Source organism: Branchiostoma floridae, chromosome 8, assembly GCF_000003815.2.
Source record: "Branchiostoma floridae strain S238N-H82 chromosome 8, Bfl_VNyyK, whole genome shotgun sequence".
Classification (NCBI taxonomy): domain Eukaryota; kingdom Metazoa; phylum Chordata; class Leptocardii; order Amphioxiformes; family Branchiostomatidae; genus Branchiostoma; species Branchiostoma floridae.
The window spans coordinates 23,175,527-23,202,847 of NC_049986.1; the positions used below are offsets into that span (position 1 = coordinate 23,175,527).

General features: G+C 40.3%; 3 protein-coding genes across 3 annotated transcripts; 1 reads left to right on the forward strand and 2 right to left on the reverse strand.

Moving 5' to 3' along the window:
* Window positions 1–8: 8 nt before the first annotated feature.
* Window positions 9–2,307, reverse strand: LOC118421402 (ficolin-1-like). The gene is made up of 4 exons (XM_035828668.1): window positions 2,169–2,307; window positions 1,201–1,297; window positions 583–747; window positions 9–300 (listed from the first exon to the last, which is right to left on the reverse strand). Exons 1-4 carry the CDS (start codon window positions 2,193–2,195, stop codon window positions 50–52), a joined length of 540 nt encoding a protein of 179 aa, XP_035684561.1. The 5' UTR covers window positions 2,196–2,307; the 3' UTR covers window positions 9–49.
* A 346-nt stretch (window positions 2,308–2,653) lies between these two features.
* Window positions 2,654–3,749, reverse strand: LOC118421979. Its single transcript, XM_035829482.1, has 2 exons — window positions 3,413–3,749; window positions 2,654–3,010 (listed from the first exon to the last, which is right to left on the reverse strand). The coding sequence occupies exons 1-2, from the start codon at window positions 3,713–3,715 to the stop codon at window positions 2,654–2,656; spliced, it is 660 nt and encodes a 219-aa protein (XP_035685375.1). The 5' UTR covers window positions 3,716–3,749.
* Window positions 3,750–4,634: 885 nt separating this feature from the next.
* LOC118421980 (laminin subunit gamma-1-like) lies at window positions 4,635–26,767 on the forward strand. The gene is made up of 15 exons (XM_035829483.1): window positions 4,635–4,758; window positions 5,381–5,576; window positions 7,404–7,565; window positions 8,019–8,183; window positions 8,512–8,616; window positions 9,315–9,458; window positions 9,976–10,124; window positions 10,807–11,047; window positions 11,584–11,765; window positions 12,243–12,509; window positions 12,879–13,116; window positions 13,597–13,775; window positions 13,976–14,184; window positions 14,794–14,893; window positions 25,362–26,767. The coding sequence occupies exons 1-15, from the start codon at window positions 4,684–4,686 to the stop codon at window positions 25,536–25,538; spliced, it is 2,589 nt and encodes an 862-aa protein (XP_035685376.1). The 5' UTR covers window positions 4,635–4,683; the 3' UTR covers window positions 25,539–26,767.
* The last annotated feature ends 554 nt before the right edge of the window (window positions 26,768–27,321 follow it).

Here is a 27,321-nt window from a genome sequence, read left to right on the forward strand (position 1 = left end):
ACTTGTAACAAGTCATGTCTACTAAAAAGGTATCGTTTTCAAAGTGAATTTAGTTAGGCCTTATCTTCATCTCAGTGTGCTTGAGAGAATAATTGTTTCCTGTCCATTGTCCCCAGTTGACTCCGTCTGCATAGGACTGATGTGCCCCAGCATGGTACAGGCCGTTCAGGTTGGCACTATGGCAATGGTCGTACCACCACCCTCCCTTGTAGGTTTGAGAACAGTGGACTGTATCCTGGATATCATTATCTCTGTCCTTGGTGGAGAAGAACATGGAGGAAGCACTTGTCATGCCATCCCCTGAAAATACAAATGCAACATTAATGTCCTGTTCTCAAAATCAACAAGAGCTATCTACCACTCGAAATTCATAACCATAGCATCTTCAGAACACGAGATATCAATACTTCATGTACTTCTTGTTTAGGATGATCCTAATTTCAACCTTCAGTCTGACAGTGTTGTGTTCATAAGAAGATTTATATGTTGACCACAGTACGCATCTTTGTGGAATGGAACCACACACATCAATTTTTGTGTATGCTCTGAGAGGGATTTTAAGATAAGTGTTGAACTTCATACCGGCAGTTCCTGAGTAAGTCCCTACGGTCAGTCTGTACTTGTGCCCTTCATCCTCCACCCTGAAGTTATCGTACTTAGCAAAGGCTGAGTTTCCCTCAAAGTCCTCCAGATCCACCCTCAGTTCGTATCCTCCCTGTGCTGCCAGGTGGTACAGGTTCTCATTACCTGATGAGAGCAAGTTGTGGTCTATAAATGAGGTGAAGCTTCAAGCATAATGATTTCTCCATGAGCTGATTGTGCTGTGGCTGCTGCATGTGCAATAGCTTACATTTTCAGTGAATCAAACAGGGTAACTCCCCTTCACTTTTGCTAACACTATTGCTGCAATGAAACCAGATGGTCTTAATAATTGTTCAAAATCTTGAATAGAATTGTTGCATGTTCTAAACTCTTGTAATTCCACAGAAAAATGCTGATGATTTCCCCCTTCCTAGCCTGAGAACTCGACAAGTTCTCAGCCGAGCAAACTAGATGTTTCTTATTATAAAGCGACCATATGATCCTTGCAAAATTAAAACATCTTAGTGAAATCTTGTGTTAAGTTTTTATATTTCATTTAAGATTACATGTAGATGGTTGTACGGTATGTCAGCACAGGAAAATGCTGTTTTTCCCTACCCATCCAGAACTCTCCTCTCAGGTCCCCAAACCCAGCCTTGTATGCCTGCCAGTCCAGGTAGAAATCTACTGACCCATCCTGTCTTCTCTGGAACACCTAGGAATTAAAAGATAATTATATAAAGAATATGTTTGCTGTCAGTTGGACAGTTCATACATTTCTGTTGTGGCAATTCTGTTGTAATTGGTCATTTTCCCTCTTTCTTGTATTAGTCTGTAAGCACAAAGTAACACAGTCTGAAAACTATCTGCCACAGATTCTTAATGTGTGTTTGTAAGAGATTGCATCTAAAAGAGCCATACACATGCAAGATAGTATAGCTTTGACTGAAAGTTTGAAGTTTGTATTATGCTTAGCTGCCACATCCTCCTATAACGCCCGGTCCCCAACGGCATTACCTTATGGGGCCCTGCTATCCCATGCCCTATCAGTGGCTATTATGATTGTCGCCACAAACAAGCTGTCGACCAATCAGAGAATAGGCCTTTCTTGGGCTTGTTGTTGTCGCAAGCTGTTTCGCAAAGGCCGCTGGGAAGCTATCAGCCAATCATGTTACGTATTACCATGGCTTTGTTTGCTCACCATGCCGACGCCCGATCCCCAACGGCTGACTGCCCATATAAGGGCAAGCTCATTAATATTCATAGGCCAGGCACCCATAATAACCGAATACTGTGGCTGAGTTGTCAGGGGTGATATCATAGGCTTTGCCGTGATTGTCAACCCTGAGTGTGAGGGTGAGCTGCCAACAAAGCATCAACTGAGCTCAGCTGATAAAAAAAAAACAGTTCATCAAAATGAGTGACATGTTGATATGTGTGAGCAAATAGTTCCTAAACTCCCCTGCAATGCTGAAACAGTTGTAACAACAAACTAAGAAATGAGTTTGCATGGAAAGATTAGGGCCCACTTGTGTACAGAGTCTAAAAGACAGTTACAAACACACACAAATGTACTGCAGGCTTACCGTCCAACCTCCCCCATCAGTGTCCATGTCACAGTAGACATGGATGGGGCTGATGACCCCTGCAGGGTAGATCTGGTACACCCCGCTGGTGTCATGGCCGCTCTGGAGAATCTCCTGGCAGCTTTGAGGGCCGGTTACCTTATCTGTGGTTCAGATATAAGAGGAAGAGGTGAAAACGAATTTCAAAGCTTTATCCACAGCCATTCACACCTCAATCACCCAGCTGCCATGTAGCCCTAATGCTGCCATTTTCTCCCCATAAATGCACAACCCCTAACAGTTAACATAATCCAAGTAATGTTTGTAGGCTGGACTTTAGAAATCCTAAAAATGTGGTTAAACCACTACACCACTGCTTTTTAATGATCAAATTTATGACTCCTGATTTAGAAGCATTTAGATGCTTGACTGTACATTATTTCTCAAGACAAGGGTTTTTTTTGTACCTGTAGTTTAAAGAATTGCTGATCTATATTGACTTTTTTTTAAGTCAGCAAAATACCTTGAAGTTGCTGAAGGTCTGTGGTACACTGCTGCAGGGTTGCTTCCACTTGCTGCAGGCTGCTGGCTTGCTGCAGATTGGTGGTCTCCAGTTGCTGCAGGGTTGCTTCCACCTGCTGCAGATTGCCGGCTTGTTGTTGGATTACGGCAGCTTGTTGTTGGATAATTGATTCCTGCTGCTGCAGGCTGCTGGCCTGTTGCAGATTGGTAGTCTCTATTTGCTGCAGGGTTCCCTGCAGCTGCTGCAAAGCTGCAGCCTGCTGCTGGATGATGTTATCCTGACTACTCACTGTTGCCTGCAAAGCCTCAACTGTGGCCTTCAGGTCATTCTCTGCCTGGAACTGTGCATTGTTTCAAAACCTCAGAGCCTTATATGATGGATCAGACTTATTACCTCTGCCAAAGTATGTTTTGGTTCTACCGGTGTGTTGGTATGTTTCTTAGTGAACAAAATATCTCATCGAGTTTGAATGGATCGGAATGCTATTTGGTACGTACTCTAAAAATGATTGAATGCTCTCCAAATTGCCTTGGGACTGCTACAGGAATATTTGTAAGTCTTTGCTCTGATTTTGAACATGACATGATGCTATAATTACAAGGCTCTTTAATTTGTACAATCATGTACAAATTGTATACTTGGGAGAACATTTCAAAGTGTATTACTGTAACAGTAACGTTAACAATCACTGGCAAGTTTTCCACAACATTTTGTGGTTGAAAAGTCAGCCTCAGATACTCACCTCAACCAGCTCCTGCTGAGTTAGCTGCTGCAGCTGCCCATTGATGCTGTCCGTCCTGTTCCTCAGCTGGTCCAGCTGACCTTGAAGGCTGTCCTGAGTACTCAGGTACAGCAGCAGCTGGTCCATGGCTGGACAGGAGGGAGCTGGCTGGGTGGGACAGCACACCGCGCACTGTCCTCCCGTGACCTCATTTTGCCCGACCACTGTCTCGTGGTCATGGACAGTCTCGAGGAGATTCTTGACATTTGCGGCACTTCCTTGGTGCAGAAGTGTGAGAAGAGCAAAAACCACCAGCCTTCCCATGGTGGTTCTGTGTCAGAAATGGGTGGTGCGATCTGCGTGGGGTGCTTTCGTGGCATGTTGTTGACAAAAGAACTGACTCCATCAGCTGTTTTGCACTCCACATTGCTGCTTGTGGTTGGGTCACCAGGAAACACTGGGACTGTTTAGGCCACCCCATGTGTTTGCACTATGCACTGTTTGCTGTTCTAGACCAAATTTTGTATACATTGGTCTTTTTGTACTTAGAGTAATGTAACAGTATTAATTGTTATTCTGTCCATGTCAAATTCCATATGATATTGTCTTTGTTTCTGTCACCAGGGCTACATGTAGCTTTTAGCTCTTTGTAAGGCACAAGCTAGTTGGGCATCCCTGGCTGAGTAAATGAATGTCAAACAATTAGATAGATAATCAGCAGGATGTCCTCAGTTAATGGGTTTTAATTACTCTCTGTTGGTAATTGATAACCCAAACCCCTCACTCAAAGGTACATGTATGTGTATGTTGGTCCCAGGTGTAAATGAAATTACCATTTTAGTGAACATCTGGTGGCATACAGTTTCAGTCAATCTTTGAGTTTAGTAACTGTTATAGTTTTGAGTAGTGATGAATGTTTATTTTCAATATGAATGGGTGTCAAATTATCTATCAATAATCTAATTTATACACCTACACACAGCATTAGGATTATTTAATACATACTGTATACATGGTCTACATTTTACCTGAAATGACCTGTTGTAAAGATGGTGGCCTGATTTTTTTCCATTGACCACCTTTTCATATGGAACACATTTTATCAGTTTTGAGTGTTTGCTTTGAGTAATTTTTGCTATATAAGCTGCTATTGGAGATGAGAAAAACAAGTTTTCTGTCAGGCAACTTCTGGTTAGCCTTTTTAATTCACAATGTTTTTGTTTTTCAATACTTGCAGCTCAGACATCATTACTACAGCTGACGGGGCCTCCTACTACAGTGTAGGCAGAACGATGGCAGGAGACCACACCAAATCCTACGGGTTAAACCTCATCCTGACCCTTGACCTGACTGGTGGGGATGATGAGGTATGTTCAAAGTTTTGTGTCTTCGTTCAACTTCAGGCAACCAACAAGTATGGTAGAAGCTCTTTGACTCTTTGAGTGTTACCTCTTTCAGACAAACACAATTAACAGTGGACTATGGCTTAATGTCAAATATCCTACAGACTTACAGACTAACCCGAAAAGAATAAGGGTCCTTTCCAGTGTGAGCGGACCAAATAAATCAGTCCAGATATGCAGCTTGTACTGTTTAGTACAACGTGGTGCAATTTGCCTTATTAGGCATTTTTAATTACCAGGTATGCAAAACAATCCCAAATGCTTCCTTTGCTCTCCCTTTTATTCAGTTGTCTTTTATGTATCTCAGGTGAGCACTGACGGCCTGGTAGAGTTAGAAGGAGCTGGTTTCAGCCTGGTAAACTGGGGAAGAGAAACCCTGCAGGTGTCACGCAGCAACTCCTCAGGATCGCCTTTCTTGAAAATTTACTTTAAATTTACTTTTATCTCAGGTGAGCACAGACGGACTGGTAGAGTTAGAAGGAGCTGGTTTCAGCCTGGTAAACTGGGGCAGGGAAACCCTGCAGGTGTCACACAGCAACTCCTTAGGATCGTCTTTCTTTAAAATTTACTTTTATTTTTATCTCAGGTGAGCACAGACGGACTGGTGGAGTTAGAAGGAGCCGGGTTCAGCGTCTTAAACTGGGGCAGGGAAATCCTGCAGGTCTCACGCAGCAACTCTACGGAACCACCCGCAGCGCTGCAGGAAATCTCCCTCCTGCTGCATGAAAAGTACTGGAACATCTCTGACATTGAGCCTTTCATAACTGCTGTGTTATACAACAGTAAGTAATGCATTAGCTCTTCTTAATCTTACCTTTTATAACTGCTGTGTTGTACAAAAGTTAGTAGCGCAAACTCTTCTAACCCTAACACTAACCCTTAAAAATGCTATTTTATACAGCAGTAAGTACAGCAAGCACTTCTAACCCTTACTCTTCATAATAACTGACATGTGTTCTACAACCGTTACTGTTACAGTAAGTACAGCAAGCTCTTCTGTTATCAGACTTCCCAAAACATTTGTGAGTGGTTTAAAATGAGTATTGCTTTGTGATAAAATTTTTGTGAATGAGGAAAAATTAACAAGTTAACTGGAGTATGAAAATGCCAGTTGTACAGACCGATTTCAAGCAAAACTTTAATTCAAAATTTATCATTTTCATCCTCCTAACGCCCGGTCCCCAACGGCACTACCTTATGGGGCCCTGCTGTCCCAGGCCCTACCTACGGGTATTATGATTGTCGCCACAAACAAGCTGTCAACCAATCAGAGAACAGGCCTTCCTTGGGCTTGTTGTTGTCGCAAGCTGTCTCGCAAAGGCCGCTGGGAAGCTATCAGCCAATCATGTTACGTATTACCATGACTTTGTTTGCTCACCATGCCAACGCCCGATCCCCAACGGCTGACTGCCCATATAAGGGCAAGCTCATTAATATTCATAAGCAAGGCACCCCTAATAACCGAATACTGTGGCTGATTTGTCAGGGTTGATATCATAGGCTTTGCCGTGATTGTCAACCCTGAGTGTGAGGGTGATCATTTTATAACAATTTTTTCCTCAGTCACCCACTAATCCTTTTCCCAAAGTTAAAATTCTTTACTTTACTTTATCATAGTCCAACATACAATGATTTTGTAGAAGTGTCATGAAAAGCTATAGCGATGGTTTTGTTGAGAAAGATGACCATGACTTAAGTGTGTTTGTCCTGTTGTTTATTTGTCCTATTGCTTACTTTGTATGGAAACAGTCCAGGTCCTTTTGCAACCTTTTGGTAAGTTTGGAGGGGTTTATTTATCCTAATGTTGAATATTAAATGTTGAATTTTTGTACCATCTGGTGAAAATGATTTCATAGTGTGTTACCTACAGTCATAGATGGCGTTTCAGCACCGTGGTGCCATCAAACCAACCTTGTTTGTTTCTGCCTGGTTCTTCCCTAAGTGAGGGATGAAAAGACTGCTATCTCTAATTTTGCCTGTCAGATTGTGTTGTGAAGCTGTTTTGCAAATTAAGGCAACACCAATTTATTTGATTCTTGGACATTCTGAAGGAAGGAAAAGCTAGCAATCAAGATGAAAAAAGAGGGCTAAGAGTAAAACTTACTACATGTATCTGTAACTGACAACAAGGTACATTCCTATCAGGCTCTGTTTTAAGTTTATGTTTCAATTGAGCATTATTCTTTAGAATCCAAGAAATTCAACAAATAAAATTGGCGTAGCCTTAGCATATTACCTAAAGTCATTGAAGGCATTTCAGCACCATGTAGTCAGTTAACATGTCATCTGTTTTAGAATACTTTGTTTGTGGGTGAATCAAATATATTTGTGTTTTGCTTAAGGATGTGAAGCCTGTAACTAGTTTTTGAGAATGCATTGCAAGGCAGTATGGTTAAGGGGGTGAAGTCTGCCATCTCTGATTGCCTTGGTTTGAAAACCCTGAAACAAAGCTTATATTATGTATTGAGTATATAGTAGAGTGGCCTCATTCCTTGGCTAACCGACTCGGAGGTCACCTCAGTCATCCCTCAGTTTGAAATCTGGAGCCGCATAGTTCCAGTTTCTGAACCTTTATTCAGCATGCCAAAATTTGTATGTAATATTTGCAGGCCTCCTGTCCGACCTGACCGCTGTGAGGGTACCCAGACATGTAGGTAACACCACGGTCACACTGCACAGGGTCCTACTTCAGACTGCCGTCGCCATGGCAGACCCCACCCTGCCACCTGTCTTGTCTGTGGAGAACTGCAGCTGCCCAGAAGGACTATCAGGTGATTATTGCATTCATGGCAAATGTCTTGTATTTTGACTATGATTTGACTTTGTTTTAATGATTTGTGCATTTTTATGATGATGAGCAAAACTACCAAACACAGAATTGGTGGTCTTTCTGGTACCTTTCCCAAACTGGCAACACTGACCCTTGCACCATACTATAATCACTCCTTCAAACTGATGCTGATATTTACATTCAGCATTATTTTTAAGAATATAAGAACCAAAATTCAAATTGGTATGGTCTTAGCAAAATCTACATTTTACAAAAGCTATCTCACCAGTATTACTGTTAGATAACAGTAACAATAAAACTTTTTTAAAGTTCTTTTTTTACAACAACAACAAAAAATGACATGCGATGCTACCTCATTACGCAGGGCCTCATTGAGCCAGACCGATGAAACTATTCACAGTTTTAAAGTTCACAATTTCTGTTCTGTTTGCAGGCCTGTCGTGTGACGAGTGTTCCCCAGGGTACCACCGGGAGGCGGAACATGACGACCGTCTGGTGCCCTGCGTGCCGTGTGACTGCAACAACAACACGCTGACGTCTCCGCCTCAGTGTGATGCTGTCACAGGGGAGTGCCTCAACTGCAAGCCCGGGAGAACTGGTGAGTTAGAACCTTATTCATTACACCACTTTTCAGGCTAAAAGCTGGAATTAAGCTGGCATATACACATGAAAGCCATAGCAGACCATTAAAAACTTGACAGTCACTACTAAATTAACATCTGGTAATTTACACATATCTTAAAATCACTGCAAACACAATAGATAGGATACTCAGGTAACAGTCCCTACAGTAACAATGAGTTGGTTTTTAGGGTGGGTATGTGGGAGGTAGGGTTTGATGGATGTTTGGACACATATCTGCTGTTGGACATGTATTGAATTTATTATATTTTACATGATTGTACATGTATGCTGTCTTTTCACAGGCAAACACTGTGAGCTGTGTGATAACAACGTGGTGGGGGCAGACTGTGACAGGTGTGCAGAAAACACCTACGGACTGGACAACCCGGACTTCCCTGGATGCAGAAGTGAGTAATAAGATTAATTAGCTTACCTGCCCTTAGTGAATGAGGACAATGTATTGAGTATATCATGTCATCTGTCTGTTTGGAAGCATCTTGACAATTTTAACAATTCCTCTCCAAATTTGAAGAAAATAAAATACAGTCCAACCTGCCCGAGCGACCACCTCTTCTCAGCGACCACCTGGCCATTTCGACCGCTTTTTCTCGGTCCCGATTTATTTTCCCATTGACGTAAGCATTAAGCGACCTTTTCTCAACGACCACCTGGCCAACGCGACCGCGACCGGCCCAAATTGGGACCAATAACGACCGCATCATTTTCAAAATTGAGGTATTCATCGGTTTTTGATGATAACTAGCGCGATTTTGTGCCGAAATCGGCCAGTTTGCATGATAGCATGTAGCATTAGAGATAAAAGAATTAGTCTAAATTTGAAGAACTTTGGAGTCAGAGTTTCATCCAGTTTTGTGCAATCATCCCTCGAAATAAACTAAGTCCAACTTTAAAACTGTGTATAATCTAATTTATATCTGATTCAGTTCCTTAGATGCTATTACTTTTTTCTTATCATTGTTTTATCAACAACCTAACACTTATAACATACAACAATGTACAAAAAAAAATACTCATCAGATCACAATTTTCCCTAACACTTATAGTAGTTTCTTTGTGTAATAATATGACTTTCTGGAAAATTCAGACTGTAGCTGCAGCCCCTGGGGTGCAGTGAATGCCTCCTGTGACCTGCAGACTGGACAGTGCCACTGCAGGAACTCCACCGAGGGGCTGAAGTGTGACCAGTGCAGGGGAAACTTCTACTACAACCAGACACTGGGGTGTATAGGTAGGAGCTGATTTGGTTGTAAGACAAGTACATAAAAGAATGATAATTACTGCATTGTGAGGTGAGAAAGAGTGATTGAATGCAGAAATCTTTCTGTCAAACTCCTTCCCAGTGTGACCACATCATGTTTAGACTTTGATTTCTTTAAGTAAACAACCTACATTTACAAATTTAATAGGCAATAGTGTACATAATATCATAATGTTTTGTAGGCAAAATCAACTTACATTCTGGTCACTTAAAAGCCGAAAAACCTTAAAAGCCAAATATGACCAACACGCGTCTAACTCTGATAACTGAGGATGCCTTATGGATCAGGAAACCTACTTAAGTCATGAACCACAATATAAAGGCAGATACCTACTTTTTGAACTGCATTCTTCAGACTGCATCAGCACCACCTAGATACCATGCAAAGTATTGCCCACTTTGTCCGCTAAGTAGAAACTCTAATGTATGAAGAAATTTTTAAAATACTGACAATAACTAATTTTCGGTTCTGTATTTTTTTTTCTAGAATGTGAGGGCTGCTATGACCAGATTGAGACCAGAACAGCCCAGTTGATGCTCCTGCGGGACAACATCACCCAGTTTGTGGACAGGATCGTCTCCGAGGCCGACCAAGACGTCTGGTTCTCTACCAGGCTGGAAACTGTCCAGTCACAGGTGTGTAACAGGGTTCAAGTGTCATCAACTAGTAGTAATTACTAAGTAGTAGTAGTAACTGTTGTCACTGTCAGTAGTAGTATCCCGTGTGTATTACCCTCTTCACTTACTGACTCATGGGTAGGCAGCTGTAGGATCAGTGAGTCTTTACACTACACCACACCACCTGTCCAGTCTAACTAGTCCATCAACTAGTAGTAGTAATTGGTTGTAGTGTTGTAGTGGTACCATTTACTAGTAGTAGTATCAAGACTTACATATTGATTATACTGCTGCTGGGGTCCCTAACACGTGGGTAGTCAACAGTAAGCTAGTCTTCAAACTACACCACACCAACTTTCCAGTCTAATTAATCCAGACCTTTTAGCTTTGCGCTTCGTGCATAGGGTTTGTGAGCTGGCGACACCTGTTTGGTGTTGGTTCGAATCCGGAGAACCAGGAGACTTCACTACTCACCTTGTTTCAGTCAGGTTCTGCCTTGTCCCTGTGCCATACTGTGGAAATCAAACTTGGTCGAATATAAAAAAGGGAGGGGAGTAGTGTAACAGTGGGGTTCATGCGCCAACAACTGACCAGTCTATTAAACTTATCTGGACCTTTTAGCCTTGCAGTAAGCTGTATTAGGTTTGTTAGCAGGCGCAGGAGCTAGGATACTAAACTACTCTTGCCTCTTGTGTTACAGGTGACCAGCCTGTACAACCGGTCGCAGGTGACAGAAGACATGGCGGCAGAGATGCACGAAACCCTGGACCGGCTGAACGCTTCTGCTCAGGAGGTGCTGTCGGGGTTGGAGGTGGCTGTGGAGTCAGAAGTGGCACAGATAGAGGGGATGTTTGAACATGCACTGGGAAATGTCTCCAGCGGACAGGCCGAGAGGAACTTCACTGTTGAAGACCTCAAGAGGGCTTACAATATAATCAACAGTAAGTACCACAGTCACTGACAATCTTTTTATTCATACCTATCCGTAATTATTGCAATTTCATATTATAGTAATCATTCTGTGTACCATATTAACAGGTCCTGGAGTGCTTTAAAATTGGATGTTACAGTAAACTGCAGTACATATAAGTATCTAAAGCTACATTTTGTATGATTATCAGAAAGAAATGCAGTTAACAAACTTTAGCTTTGGTGACATCACTTCGGATAGCAACCTACTACCCCTAACTACCCAGTTAGAGGGCTTTGGTACTAGTTTATCTTTTGTCTATATGATGTGTGTTTCTCAAAATAAGCTATGCTATCTGGCTTACTCTGTTGCAACCTCCATTCTAAATGAAAGTGAACATATTTTGCTACATGTATATCTCCTTTTCCCCTGTGCAGTCTCCCTCCCCAGTGTGACCACAGAACTGGACAACTGGGTTGAAACTCTGAACCAAATGTATTGTAAGATGTGCTATTTCAGCCTTTAATGAATAAAAGTGAACATATTATCTCCTTTCCCCCTCCCCAGACTCCCTCCCCAGTGTGACCACAGAACTGGACAACTTGGTTCAGACTCTGAACCAGACGTTGGCAGACATGGCTGCCATTCAGGGCGAGGTCAACACCAGCATCTCCACGGTGCTGGGGACGCTTGGGGATATCCAGGACTCGGCTCTGCGGGCATTCCAACTGGCACGGCAGGCGCAACAGGTTAGCTTTGCTTTTGCCTGACAGAAAAGGCAAGTCTTAGAGTGTAACATTTAATGTCAGGTTGAAGGTGATCTACAGACTAATTAAACCTGTTGGTTCTCTGGCATGCATCTGACTTTGTTCATCGTGAATCTCTGGAACCATGTGTGCTAGCTAAAGGTAAAGACTTTGCTTTCATGTTGATATTCAAAACAAGCATTCCAGTATCTTTAGATCTGAATACAAAAATTTTGAATTGATCTCTTTGCAACTAAGAACAAAATACAATATTATCATACTTGTTCTCTGAGCCACTGCACAGTCAGTTTGGAGAAATGATAATTCAGTACAAATGTACCCTCTTGATTCATGTTTCTAGAAGCCTCAGCATAGTTCCTAAAAAGCCAAATTGAATTATAATTTCTTGGATAAATGTATTTTGCTATAAACTAGTAAGCACAGTTTTGTACATCGTTCTACATTTTGTGTGATCTTCAGGTTGCAAGCAATGCCATCAGCCTACACCAGAACACAACAGAACTCGTCCAGCAACTGAACCAGACAGCTCTCAACCTCACAACCAGCCTTGACTCACAGAGGGACCAGGTACAGGGGTTGTATGGCACCGTGTCTGAAGCTACACGAGTTGTCATGGAGACCGAGAGGTCAGTGAACTCCACGGGAGAGCTGCCCACACAGCAGGTGGAGGAGTTGATTGACAGGAGTGTGGGGCTACAGGAGACAGCTGGAAACCTGACGCAACAGGTCAGCTTTGGGGAGTTTTCTAGTCAAGTTAGAAATGTTATTGGAAAGAGAGAGGGAGGAAGAGAGAAAGAGAGAGAGACTGAGAGAGAGACAGGTAGGGTCTGAGATAGTGTGGAGCAAGTGACACCCTAACCCTAACCCTAGCCCTAGCCCTTTGATGTAACAAATGACAAAAAAATCTTTCAGTATATAAATTATATAGATATCATGAGAGCAAGAAGATGACAAAATGATCTACAGCATCAAATTTTACTACATGTAACTTATTGAATTGGAAGTTGAAATCAAGTTGTTTTTAAAGGTGGCTATACATTGTATACATGTGTACTTGTTGAGCTATGCACTTATTTTCTCCAAACTTGTGTTCAGGTAACCACTGGCATGTCTGAAAATGAAGCCACATCAGAAGTAACCCAGCAGGCCCAACAGACAACAGCCCAACTGGAGAGAGAAGTGCAGCTGCTTCTGGCGCAGACAGACTCACTGCACAACAGGTCCTCACAGGCCTTTACTGAGGCTCAGGCAGCTGCACAGTGGGCACAGGACAACTTCACTGCAGCTGAGTACATGCTCAGTGTGCTGCAGAACTTTACTCTGCTGTCTCAAGGTAGGGATAGAGTACTTTACCAGGGTGCCATGATCATAGTTACTGTAAATCTATTCAAGTCTGCATAGTTTAAATGTTGCTTTACATGTAGAAGGGAACAAAGAGGTTTTTGCAATGTTGAATGTTCATGATTTAAACAATACTACAGCAGTACATATAATTATGTTAAACATGACCACCATTACCTGTAAGGTAAGGAGGCCTATGGCACTTGGGACTAGGCACTGTTCAGAGTCATTGTTGAAAGTTAGTGGATGCTAACTGAAACATCTGACTGGTACCAGAATCATATCCAGTCGCTTGCTTAAGTTTGATGAGTAGTTGCTATTTCGAGTACACATAGTGCATTGGAATTATTATTCCTGATTTTCAAGATTTATTGGGACTCTATACTTTACAAATTGGAGTAGATTTTCGTGTTTTTGTTTTTTTTAAAAACTGGATTGACGAAAGTTTCCTTTAAATCATTTCTCTCTGCAGTAATGCAGGAGGTGGTCAATGCATCCCTGCAGGAAGTGGAACAGGTGCAGTCTGGGAGCCAGGCCACCATGCAGCAGGCACTGGAGCTGCAGGAAAACCTGCAGCCTGCAGCAGAAACAGCACAGGCTGCACTGCAGCAGGCAGAAAACATGCAGGGATTGGTCAACAATCAGTCACAGGTAAAATTGGAACTTAAGGGAATAATCTCTGCAATGTGTGCACTTTGCATCAATATATGCAATCTATGCTTTGCTGTTTGTGATCTGCACAATAACAAATGTATTCTGCATATAGCAAGTTGATTGGATACAGTATTACCTCATGGTGTAACTGACAAATTGAAATCAAATGTTAATGACTTTCTTTTCTCTCCACACAGGTAACAGCAGACATCCTGTCCCAAGCTGAAGCCCTGAACAGTTCGGCCGCTGCCCTCCCCTCCCCAGCCCAGGCTGCGGCAAACGTGAGCACCGCAAATATCACCAGAGTTCCCATCATGCAGCAGGCCTGTAGCGACCTGACCCAGGACGCAGATAGGCTGCAGGGCGAGGTCAACAGGGTCGGAGGTCAGGTCAACAGGACACAGAGGTAGGTCATAGGTTAGATGTCAACTGATTGTGATTTTTGGTGGATGAATTACGCTGACAGTCAAGTCTTGAGGATAATGTAGCTAGAGGTAATAAAAACATTGGATTCCACAGCATGTGTCATAAAAAATTCATTCATTCTTTCATTTATTCTTTTTTACTTGTCCATCCATCCATCCATCCATCCTCCATCCATCCATCCCTCCGTATGTCCGTCCATCCATCCATCCATCCATCCATCCTCCATCCATCCATCCCTCCGTCTGTCCGTCCATCCATCCATCCATCCATCCATCCATTCGTCCTTTCATCCATTTATCCTTTCATCCGAACGAACCAAGAGTTTCAAGGTCTTACAGGTTATATACATGTAATATAGGTTAAAATGATTGAAGGATTCACTAACCAAAATGTATACCTGTAATATATACAAAATGTACCTGTAACAAAATTTATAAAAATTAGACTGACTAGAAAAAGATGCTATCAAGGCATAAAAAGAACTGTTCCCTGTAAATGTAAACTTTCCATAAAGTTTATACTATGTCTTGTTCAATGTATAATAATTATTATAATATTTAGTTTTGTCAACTTTTTTTTCAACCCAAAGTTCTGTGCAGCAAACCCAGCAAGATGTCTCCCGGCTGACCTCTGACCTTCAGAATGTCCAACTTCTGGACAAGGGGAGACTGCAGGACATCAGAAACGAGGTAAAACATAAAACTGGATGAAGCTAATGTTATTTTTTTACTAGTGCTGTTATTGTCTGAAGGAACACCTGGAAAACAGCTGGTCACAGACCAGAACTTTAATCTACAAGTAATGATCATGAATGATCATTTAATGAATGAATGAAATTTGGGATGAAGCAACTTCACCATCAAAACACTGTAAGGTATTTGGCTAAAACAAACATGATGACCATCATGTTACTTCAGACATATTAATACAGTGACTGTCCTAATTGAAAACATTGAGTAGAGCAAAATGGTCAGTATATCGCCCATTCCTCATTAACTGGGAAAATTGGAGGTAGAAAATTGTAAAAAATAAAGTTGTCCAAAACGCTTACCTGCTGGTATGAACTTGTTACCACTTATATCGACTATCTTTTGCTATTTTTGTCTGGTGCTAACACGCTTAATTTTGGACATATTTGATTTTCAGTAGGCCTTGTCATCTTTCCTACAATTTCGTAATAAAGAGCATATTACTACACAGAGAAATGTTCCAGCAAGTAATAGTGGATTAACAACAGCCAAATTAGCGAATTTTCCAACCCAAAACCTTCAAATTACACGCCAATGAGAAATATTTAACCGCCGTGTCATTTGTTTCGGAATAATCATCAAAATTACTAGCTATTAAGTTTGCTACATTTGTATAAAAGTAAATAAATGATATGTTTTTTTTCTGATATGAAGACAAACCGTTTAATACTCCTTAATTTTCACCCTGTAGGATGGGATAAGAGCGATAGAATATATTTATGAAAATGGTTGGAAGCAGGCGATATCTATTCTACAGGTAAATGCCAATGAACTGTGGTAACGTAAATTACAGAATCTCTAACATTTGGAGGAAAGCCGAATAGTGTACATACTGGCTCTATTTGAACTAATCAGGTCATGTTCGTCTATAATGCTGGACCTCTTATCTTCATGTTGCTAACTCAGAGTAGCAAAGAAGTGTATCTTTGTTATCCGGAATACCCGTATAATCTTGTTCGTCCTGTACCCACCCGGTCTCTGCGGAAAGACACCCAAGATATGCAAGGTCTCTTTCTTGGCGGGGTCTATTTAAATACATGCTAAGTAACAAAGGATTCACGCAATCACACGCTCTAGGTCAGAACCGCTTCGTCCTCGCGTCCTTCAATCAAGTCTTTGGGAATAGCAGGACATGATGCGATGGCAACATGCACCAGATGGACTGGGCCTTTCTAGCACAAGCTTTCGATATTGGAAAGACAACAAACTAAACACCAGTTATCGCACTTCTTATAAAACATTTTTTAATGTCAGGACAATCTTTGTTCGTGGAACAAACACAATGTCACATTCAATACAGAATGAATGTGCTACCTAACAAAATGTCCATCCATACACCTTATATCGTGTGGTTTAATAATACTGGCAGAAAGAACTGTGTAATATGTGTATAACAAGGCTTTTGTTGATGAGCAAGGCTATAAACAACAGTGAATTTTCCAAAAGAGAGCTGCATGTGTAAAGGCAGTCTGTTCTACAGTTATCCTGGCAGCCTGTCCCTTTATACTAATGCCACATGATTACATGACAAGCCTGACGTTATATAGATCTTGACTTTATAGAGTGGGATTGGTTTCACAAATAGCTTTCTGCCTTGAACCATGTGTTTGTCCATGTAAAACAATTCTGTGCATCAATTCTGAGCAGTCACGACTGGTTGAAAGAGTAGTTTGCTTCTAATTAACAAGATTTCCAACCTAAACAAGCAAAGGTGAATACGTTGGAACATAATATTTAAGAAGCTCCATCTTAAGATTGGAATTCCGTTTTTCCCATTTTGAAATGTGCTAATATTTTCAATATAAAAGCACTTGGTGCAAAGTCTTTACATATGATTGACAAGTATGATGCACAGTTGTGAAATATGATAATAACTTTCATGAATATTCATTTTGAAAATTTTCTTCCTGCAGGAATTCCTGCAGGAATTCCTGCAGGAAGCGTTTTTCCTGCAGGAATTCCTGCAGGAAGCATTTTTCCTGCAGGAATGCTGCAGGCATTCCTGCAGAAATTCCTGCAGGAGAAAGGTAAATTCCTGCAGGAAGAATGTTTCCTGCAGGAATTTCTGCAGGAATGGCCTTATAATTCATATCTAAATCAATGACACTAAGATAGGAGTGCTACACACCGGCAAAAAAGTATGCAACAAACGTTTTAGTAGTAGTTTCTCCTATTCATGCAACTTTTTCAACATATACATTTACATTTTGTACTACAGTTAAATGTAGAGTATAATCACACCCCGCGCAACATTTCTACCCCCAGTTCAACCTGTATGACCTCACAAGCGCCATGTTCTTGTTGACTGTCGACGCATCAAAAGCCAGCCAATTTCTCAACAGTTATCATATATAATATCAATGTCACTAAATCCTTCAAAATTATGAGGTAGTCTGGCAACATTTTGGAAGCACGACGTGTGCCCGACTCGGGGTGGTCGTGGTCGCAAGTTTGAGTTTAATCCGATTAAATGTGAACGCATTTTTTTAATCCAACAGAAAGCTTTAATCGGATTCCTCATTTAACTCACTTGTATTTTTTCATTTGAATGGGGTCCAAGTTGCCCATGACATGTTCAACAGTTGTGCCGACAGAGCCATTACGGCTGTTCACACATGGGTGTTTTCATCAAATGAAAACTGCTCTATTCGAATGCTCCTTCCATGCATGCAATGATATCTTGTAAATGCAGTACCAAGTTGAACGTGGCAAAGAATGAAAGCTCCTTGGTCAGCAACTTGAGATTTGTTTGATCTGGTTGGTCATATTTTGACCATCATAAGATTAACACTTGAATTTTTGTTCCAGAGAATATTTCATAAAGTTTAAAATTGGGCCTAAGAAAGCCAGGGGCTTGCTTCCTCTTGTTGAAAATTCAAGTAAGTATGCGCTATTGTAATGCGGGTTCAAAGTAAGGTCAGCTATTGTTCTATAGATATGCAAAGGATGCTGGTGTCCAATTATCAATTATCAAAGGACTAATTATTCCCCAGGTCCAAACATCCTGGCTACCTGTAGTGCTGAGGACCTAAGGCCTTCAGAAAGAATCCTGGAACTTGGGGGTACACTATTACAAGAAATTACAGACTGAAGAATTACAGAATTTCAGAAACCTAAGTTCACTTTTACACTAATCTATTTATTATAAATATGAAATGGTTAAACCTAAAGGGTAAATCAAGGTTGTCTTTGTCAATTTAAAGGTAAACTATGAATAATTTTTCTTGAAGTTTTGTGAAAATTTGATGGTAATTGTGGACTCCATTTATAATAAGGTAATAAATAGACTGCTCAAACCAAGGAGGTTTAATATAGGCATCATGGAATGAAGTCAGCACCTCTATGCCTAATTTCCAATCCAGCTGTGCCTTGCTCAATTTGCCCTTCAAGCTGCGTTACATTAAACAACTGCTCGCTATCAGACCCCCTTCTGTCAGTAATGACCATGGTAAAATCAGACCGAGTGCTCAAAAATAAAAGCTGGACTGCTTCTAGTTGGGGGGGCTACTTTCAAAGTTGGTCATTTGGTCGTTTGATACCACTGTTGCACAGTGACTATGACTGCTTCCCAAAAAACCTGGTGCAGGATAAAGACCCAAAAAAAGTTTGCTTTTGCCCAACTAGTGTAACAGTGGGTTCAAGTAGTTCCTACCGTCCTTGCTAAGGAGCTCTGAGCTTTTGTGGCGACAGCGGTAGCGTACTGGATTTGTGATCCGGCTGCTGGTTTGAATCCTGGGAGTTGGGATGTTGTTTTTTCTGTTCTACTCGCCCCTCTGGTTGTTTCACTGGTTGCCACACCAGATATCGAACCCTTTCTTGAGTGACAGATAAAGCTCCTTGGTTGATAACAAAGGACACAAAATATGCCAGGGAAGGAATATACACCGGTAAGCTTGTACGGGCTAGACGAGTTCGGCTTTCCCCCCCCCAAAAAAATCGCCAAGCTTCCCAGAGAGGCCAGTGAAGGAGCCGAACTCGTCTAGCCCGTACAAGCTTTCCGGTGTATATTCCTTTCCCGGCATATATTCCTTTCCCGCAATATTCCCGATTAAAAATCGGGAATCGACCCCCCCCCCCCCACCGAAAAAAAAAAACCGCCAAGCTTCCCAGAGAGGCCGGTGAAGGAGGCTACTAGCCTGACTAAAATCGCGCTCCTAGCGGCCGGCCCTATAGTATTGCTGCTGCCCTAGGAGGGGTCATTAACCCCAGCCAGCGCTAGATTGTGTAAACACAGGCTACTCAGCCTAAGGTGCATGCAAAAATGACTTTCAAGCCCTGTGATGCAAAAAAAAACAAGACAGTTTTAAACAGTTTGTATTTTGCCTTATGATGCAAACTGGTACCAAGGCTAAAACCAGTTCAGTTCAGAAAAAGGGATGCATGGTAATGTGACCTTTCCCACTGACACAGAAGAGGGTCTGCATGGGGGGTTCTTGGTAACGCTTAACGGTGAATTCAGGAGGCCCGGTAATGCTTAACGGTAAATTCAGAAGGTCCGGTAACGCTTAACGGTAAATTCAGGAGGGGTTACAAAGCATGACAGTAAACATTGACGTTCGTTCCTCTTTGTACGGCGCTAAACTAGGTTACCTCGATGGTTGAAAATATCAGACTAATGGCATTGTGAGAAGGAAAAGGTGCCCAGAGCCCGGAGGAATGACAGGGACAATGTCTGCTGTGTCTATGACGTTTGCTTCCCTGGGTCAGTGCTCCCACCAGAGGCGGCAACAGCAAGTTTCTTGTAGGCTGGGGGGGACTATTGCTGACAAAATTTTCAGCACATGGAGCGCCGAAGGCGCAACGCATCGTATGGGGGTAGGGGGTATGCTCCCTGGGAAATTTTTTAAAATCATGGCCCTCTGAAATGCTATTTCCTGCATTTTCCGGCAAATTTTGCTGACAGAATAATGAAATTTTCATCAAAATTACACATGGTTGTAGCAATTGACCTCCGGCCTCCGACATATTTTTACCATTTCAAGCTCGGACGGCACGAGAAATTGCCAGACAAGTCCGGGGAAATTTAAAAGTCTGGACCGTCTGAAACGCCATTTACTGCATTTTGAAGGACAAATTTTGCTGGCCAACGAAGGTAAATCAAATGACATTTTATTAAAGAGAAAATTTTTTGGGCCAACGCCCCTGAAACATGTTTTCGCCAGGTCGTCGTGAGCACCAAAGCCACAAGCCGTTGCAAGGGAGGTCTGGAGAAACCTCATTTTCTGCATTCGATGAGAAAATTTTGCCGGAAACTATGCTAAGTTGGACACTGAAATCTGTTTGAGTGAAAAGGTTTTTTGGGAGGGGGAGGGGCGACGCTTCCGCAACATATTTTTACCCGAAGCGGGTAGGCTCGGAGAAATTTTGAAATCTGGACCCTTTGAAACACCATTTCCTGCATTTTCAGGGGCTCTATCTGGCATTTGACTTCGTGGGTATAACTTGTTACGAAGAATTTCTTGGTAATGCTTAACGGTGAATTCGGGATAACAAGTAACGATTAACGTGGAATTAAAACGACCAATACGCTTCACGAAGAATATACCGATAACGCTTAACGGTGAATTAGAGTGGGTCGGTAACGATTAACGGTAAATTAAAATGGCTCGTAACACTTAACGGAAAAAGGCATGCAGGCCCTCACAGAAGTGCAACGTCCTTCACAACCTTACACTTCTGAAACACAAGAGAAAAATTTGTGCCTGGCTCCCAGGATTTTAACCTGGGCCCGCCAGCTCATGAACCCAACACATTTACCACTCAAGCTAAAAGTTGACAGAACAGACTAATTAGACTAGTCAGTTGGTGTCCTCCGAACCCTACTGTGTCATTTGCACTGTGCTTCTTTGGCTATCATGATCAGAATCTCCAAGCGGATCTTGCAGGCTGACAATACTATCTTATGCAACCGTAAGAAGCTACATTCTTTCATGGCCTTTCAAGTGCCTTCAAACACATCCTGTTTCAAAAAAATTTTTGATTCAGAAACATGGCCTAAATATAAGATTATTATCTAAAAACTTTTATTTCCTGGGTGACGCCACAAAGTATGACGTCACATACCTGGATGTAACCTGGATCCAAGCTTCAATGGTATATAATATTATATTATATTACGTAAAGTGAGAGGTTGGCTAAAGTGCAATGCAGAGCACTACCTAATTTACCATTTTTCTGAATTCTAAGATTTCCATTAGTTGGCAGTTCAAAACAAAAGTGTTGAGCCAGATCAAGGAGGTTGAAAGAGGGCCAGATCAAGATGGTGAGATCAAGGAGCTTTTATTACTCCTTAATTTGCCGATCTGGTTTAACCATTCGAATCCTGTAATCTATCCCAGAAGTGAATTTTCAGGTTTCTGCAATTTTGAAGTTCTTCTAGTTCTAATCTGGCTCAAAAGCAGTTCAGTATAGAAATATCTCAGCAAGAAGCAACCTCCTTGATCTCAGGGAGGTGTTCTGAATCTTTCCATCCAGTGCTTTGGGACAGTCCCTGTGGGACTTGCTAATTCAACTTGCTAATTGGGAAGCATGCCTTAACAATAACTGACCTCCTTTGAACCTGCATAACAATGTGCATAATTACCAAAAAGAGGAAAGTGAGTGCCTTATATACAGGCCCATGTAATAGGATTTGGAAACTACAAATAATCTCTGGAACAAACTTTTGCCTGTTGTTTCTATATAATGAATCAATGACCTTGATTGTACATTTGTGCTCAAACAAGCTAAGTACAGATTGTAGCGCTAGTGATAATGTACAATTTTGATTAAAAAAAAGGTATCTTGTCACCTCTACAAATACTAATACATTCCAGTATTTACAAGTTCAACTTCTTCTCACCTCTTAAAACAGTTATAAATATAAGTACAGATGGAATCAATAATGTATGGTTGATCTAATTGCATGAGAAATATGAATTTTTTTCCGTGGTATTCAAGTATTGGAAATAGGGAACATATCTTGTATATTTTCAAAGAGGATGTTTCTTTTGTTGTTGTATAAAGTACAGTAAACAATAAAGTGACACTCATCCTCTATCTTATTCAAGTTACAGTATTGGCAAATTCTTTGTTCCAGAGGAATGCGGTTATGTCGGCCTTCTGGCTTATAATGAATCATACTGGTAAACAGCTTCATAGCGGGCTTCAAGTTTATTAATAGTCAAAAAGATAATGGTTCTTTGGACCAGATAAAGCCCAGGTTATCAATAAGTTTGGTTATCAAAAAGTTTGTTGTTATTTTGTGGGCCTTTCTGCTTTTCAACGCCTGGCTCTATAGTACAAAAATTGCTTGTATTTGCAAGATACTCCAGGACCCCAAATTTTACATATCAATACCCTCTGTGTTGGCAAACTTTCCTGGTTGATTTTGAAGAGTAGAAGGCCTGTGGTATATATTTTGATGTGATACTGATAGCCATTCTGGAATGGTAGCTTTATTCTGGCTATCAGTATCAGCCTTCAAACCCATCATCAGGAACTTTTTGTCTGAAACCAAGATAAAAGCCCCTTGCTTAAACAAGAGACCTAAGGTAGCCAAGACAAGAGTAAAAGATTACCAATTGAAAGGCAAATAGTAAAAAATTATATCTATTCCAAGGTTGCTGTAAAACCTAGGTTTAATAGGTCAGTGAGATCAGAGAATTCTAAACTCCTTGGTGATCTACAAGGTAGTTAAACCTCTTTGGGTAAACTTTAGTCTTCTATGCAGTGTTAAATACTGACCTGTTCTATACACCAGTGGAGGCACTGAATAAGGCAGCTACCATTCACTTCAGTCTCTAATTACCTGTCATTATAAATCAATACACGCATTGTTGTTGCTGGCTTTAAACACCTTCATGTAGGTGCAAAGGAGATTATATAATGACTTCTCTAAAGATAGGTGAGAAAGGGGAGGGGAGGTGATAATATCACACTCTTGTGATAAAAAGGCCTTTGTCCCAATCTCAAGGATTTTAGAGCATGTAAAGAGTTCCAGATGAGGACAGGGTGTTGTTCTGATTGATCAATGTTCTGTGATCTGATCTGATCTGGTGACGGTTGATTATTATTTTCTATTGGGCACTTAGAACTTCATTAAACACAGCTGTCCAGTAGGTATCAAAAACCTAATAAATAAGATTCATTTAGCACCAGTGTTTAATGAATTTCTAGGTGTCCACGCACCCGGCTCGGGACACTTCTAATATTGTGTTACAGTGTCATAACTAACATAAAATATGACTGGTGAATGCCACCTGGCTATATGCTAATAAAGGATCAATGTTTTACCCTGAGGGGTGCATCATGAGATAAAGCCGCCAACTGAATGTATCATTTGATTTACTACAGTTTAGAATTCAGTAAATAGTTACTGGAAGTTCCGAAAATAATTTCATCAGGTTGGCACTGATAATAGGATAAAGGTTTTTACACAACATGTAACTAAAAGTACTGTACTTTCATTGTACAGTACTTTTCTTATGGACTCCAATGATTATCCTATTAGGGCACCCTACCCTTACAGTACATGTGCAATTTACAATAATTGAATTTATACTTTTAAGGGAAGCTTAGGCCTGTCATGAAATTTATGAATTTTGTGTTTATGTTCCTGACTTGCACCTACATGTACAATCAAATTGGCTTAGATACTAATAAACCCTAAGTGGTGATGTTAAAGAATTAAAGAAAAAAATGAAAGAAGTTCAAGCTTCTGTACTTCTGAAAAATATGAGTAGCCACTGAAGGAAATGCATTTTCTTGAAGTGAAGTTCATTCATAGGTCAGTTATTTCTAATGCCAGGCATCTCCAGCAACAGTCAATAAAACTAGGAAAACAAAACAATAAAAAATGCCTCCATTATATATCTGTTTTACATAGTTAAAGTCAAGTCTGAAACATCTAATGAAATCTAATGCATTGTTTAACAGTTTCAAAACAAAATTAAATGCATAAAGAATGCTTCCTGTCATTGTCAAGGCCATTCCTGCAGAAATTCCTGCAGGAAACATTCTTCCTGCAGGAATTTACCTTTCTCCTGCAGGAATTTCTGCAGGAATGCCTGCAGCATTCCTGCAGGAAAAATGCTTCCTGCAGGAATTCCTGCAGGAAAAACGCTTCCTGCAGGAATTCCTGCAGGAATTCCTGCAGGAAGAAAATTTTCAAAATGAATATTCATGAAAGTTATTATCATATTTCACAACTGTACATCATACTTGTCAATCATATGTAAAGACTTTGCACCAAGTGCTTTTATATTGAAAATATTAGCACATTTCAAAATGGGAAAAACGGAATTCCAATCTTAAGATGGAGCTTCTTATATAATGATAGTGAAGTCTTCAGGTTTATCATTTGAACATCGTTCCTATGAGAAATGAAAAGTCCCAGCATCGTAAAATTCACTGAAACAGGAACATATAAACAGACTGCATTGTGACTCTATGGCAAGCCAAGCCCACCTACAGTAACATTACAGCAGATAATACGTCTTTGGTTGATGTGCTCTTGCTGAACATCCGATGACATGTTGAAAAAAAAAATGGTAACGTAAATTATATGGTAACGTAAATTATATTTATGCTTTTAATGATAAATAAAATTTTAACAAACAGCTCTGGAAAGATTAACTCTGCAGGCAATTACTTATCTGGGAGCATTCTTTCCTATGAGTACAAAAGTAATGATCTTTCTATAATTCTAAGGGACTTATTATGGTAACGTAAATTATATCAAAAAAGTGACAAACGGCCTGAGATTGGCGGTTATAGTCATGTTTCCAACATTCGTGTTTTATGTGTTCTGTCATTTGTTTGTTACGCAACACCACTGTTTAGCAGATAAAACAGTGAAAAAATTATCGGAAAATGTCTTTTCGTAAGCGAATTACACCCAACAGAAGTTCGGTAACGTAAATTATACAAAAGTTGGCGACAAGAATAAAACGGCATCTGACGTAAAAAGGTCGTCTGCTGGACAAGTTCATCAACACCTGACAAGCTGGCCTAAGTGGTTGATGTAAATTATGACTGAAAATTTAAAGAACTAACGTCTTTTCATTATCAGAATGCCACGATATTCACCTTTATAGCATTTCCGACACATGTTTTTAGCGTGTTTCTAAGGAAAACCTTACCCGGGACGACCAAAAGGTAACTAACAATGGTGGGAAAACATTGCTTAGCATATTACTATCATGTACTTGTAACGGAAAAGGGCAAAATACGTAGTCATTGTGTCTTTTAAGAAAACTGTGGCCCGCTGCTTATGTGCGACAGCAATTTGCCCCTTTAACGAGGAATGGGCGATATACTAATAAAGGTGCTTTTTAGCTGTAGTATATTATATATTACTAGACTTCTTTTCTTGAAGTTATGTTTGTCAAACTGTAAGTCTTAGAATATTTTTGATGTGTTGTTAAAGATCCAAGCCTTACGAAGAGAAATAACCAGCGACCAACTATCCGCGACCATTCAGCTGCTACAAGCCAGCAGTGAAGAACAGCAGAGGTGGATACAGGAGAAACGTACACAAGTCACTCAGATCAGGAACAAAGTACAAAACCTTCAGATACTGAAAGAGCAGCTTGGAATCAGGTAGCACAAGGTTTCTGGATGAAACTGAGACTGGTATAGGAAGCAATACATTGGGGGGTTCAATATCTAAGAGCTCTCACAAAGAGTATGAACAATAATGATTTATGATGTAAAAAAGTATGTTTTAAGTTCATCTTTTAAAATAGACAGTCTGGGAGAATGCATATTTCAGTGTCCAAAGTTCAAACCATAATTGTGCACACAAGTTTAACTGCTAATGGAGGGAAAAGCAGCTTGTAAAAAATGTCTTTTAAATTTTAGCTTCAAAATGTAGAATCTTTGCTTGTTTTATGTTGTATAGATCAGATTCTACTTAATATCATCAGCAATAAAGTTCTCTGGGGCAGGGAAAAGATATCCCCCCATAGAGATCTAAAAATGTCTTTAAAGATCCCATAATGCTGCATGTAGCATATCTTTAAGCAGCACCAAGATCTGTAGATAAAGATTATAAACCCAAATAAGGATAATTGTGTACGAAAAAGTTGAAATGAATATTTGTAAAAGCTGTTGTATTTTAAATTTGATTAACTGGCCTTAATCAATTTACTAGCTTCTTAAATCTTTCACATTTTTCCTAGTACATGTACATTGTAATATTATTATCTTGTATATGAAGGGCCTTACCATTACCTTGTTTAAAAAAAAGATAGATTTCATCTATGTTCATAACTCAGAAAATACATACACATGACTGTAAAAAACTTAATAACTATAAAACAATCATCACATATCATCATTCAAGTTGGGAATAAGCCAGTAGATATAGTCTAAGTTACAAACCTACAGCTAACTGATGACACATGGAAAACCAACTCACCTGGGAAAACTTTTAGTAATTATGACATGATGACACAATTCAAAATTAATGTATAGTTTACATCATATATTATGTATAACATTATGGAACAAATACCAAAGTGCTACCATCATCAGATGGTAGGAAGCCTACTACAGTTGTGTGTACTGTAACTAAATAATATTGACAGACAAAGCAGGTCATTCTTCCCTGTATTTTATTTAATCTTCTTCAAAACGAAATTTCAGTCTTCAATATCTGTAATTATGGTTAAACTACTTCAAGTCAATGATTGAATTAGTAAACATTATGTTACTTTTAAATGGACCAAATGTTATATAATGATGTACAGTTGCAGTATGTTTGAGCTGGATCTCAAATCTCGACTTGTAGTAATAAAAAAATGATGTTTGTAGGTGGAGATAAAATAAAAACATGTTTCAGTGTCATTCTTGTATCACAATTATTCTGATTAGTTTATACAACAGAAGGCGGAAGGCGGGCAAGAAAGCATCCAAAACGAGGGCTCGAAATACCACCTGCACATGGATCTGTGCAGGTATTTCTGGTGTCTACCTGCACCTAACCTGCACTGCTCCATGTACTGGGTTTTATACATAAATGTCCAATGAATAGTATGATGTAGGGGTATCTGGATTGTTATTAGCTGCATTGACTGTTACCACTTATAAAGTATAACAGAAAAAATAGCTATAGTTCCTGAACAATGTCAGTATGATCCATACTTCCTAAATTCATAGTGGTGCAAGTAAAATTTGTCTGGAGCAGGTAATTTTCAATGTTACCTGCACCAGTGCAGGTATGCAGAAAAAAGTATTTCGAGCCCTGAAAACCCTGAGATACAAGAATATATATAGAACAGTCGTGTACTAGTAGAAACTCCAGCACAATTCTAGCTTCATTTGTATCAAGATTATATAATTAGGCTAAAAAAACAATGTCATTGAAAAAAAACCTATTTTATTGA

Bases quoted from the DNA above. Each gene is read 5' to 3' on its own strand.
- LOC118421402 (XM_035828668.1), bottom strand. From the start codon at position 2,195: ATGGACACTGATGGGGGAGGTTGGACG. The intron at 748-1,200 runs GTAGGGAAAAAC...TGCTCTCATCAG, and splicing joins GAGAGGAGAGTTCTGGATGG to GTAATGAGAACCTGTACCAC. The intron at 301-582 runs GTATGAAGTTCA...TTGTATTTTCAG, and splicing joins GACTTACTCAGGAACTGCCG to GGGATGGCATGACAAGTGCT.
- LOC118421979 (XM_035829482.1), bottom strand. From the start codon at position 3,715: ATGGGAAGGCTGGTGGTTTTTGCTCTTCTCACACTTCTGCACCAAGGA. The intron at 3,011-3,412 runs GTGAGTATCTGA...AACAATGCACAG, and splicing joins CTCAGCAGGAGCTGGTTGAG to TTCCAGGCAGAGAATGACCT.
- LOC118421980 (XM_035829483.1), top strand. From the start codon at position 4,684: ATGGCAGGAGACCACACCAAATCCTACGGGTTAAACCTCATCCTGACC. The intron at 5,577-7,403 runs GTAAGTAATGCA...TAATATTTGCAG, and splicing joins AACTGCTGTGTTATACAACA to GCCTCCTGTCCGACCTGACC. The intron at 13,117-13,596 runs GTAGGGATAGAG...TTCTCTCTGCAG, and splicing joins CTTTACTCTGCTGTCTCAAG to TAATGCAGGAGGTGGTCAAT.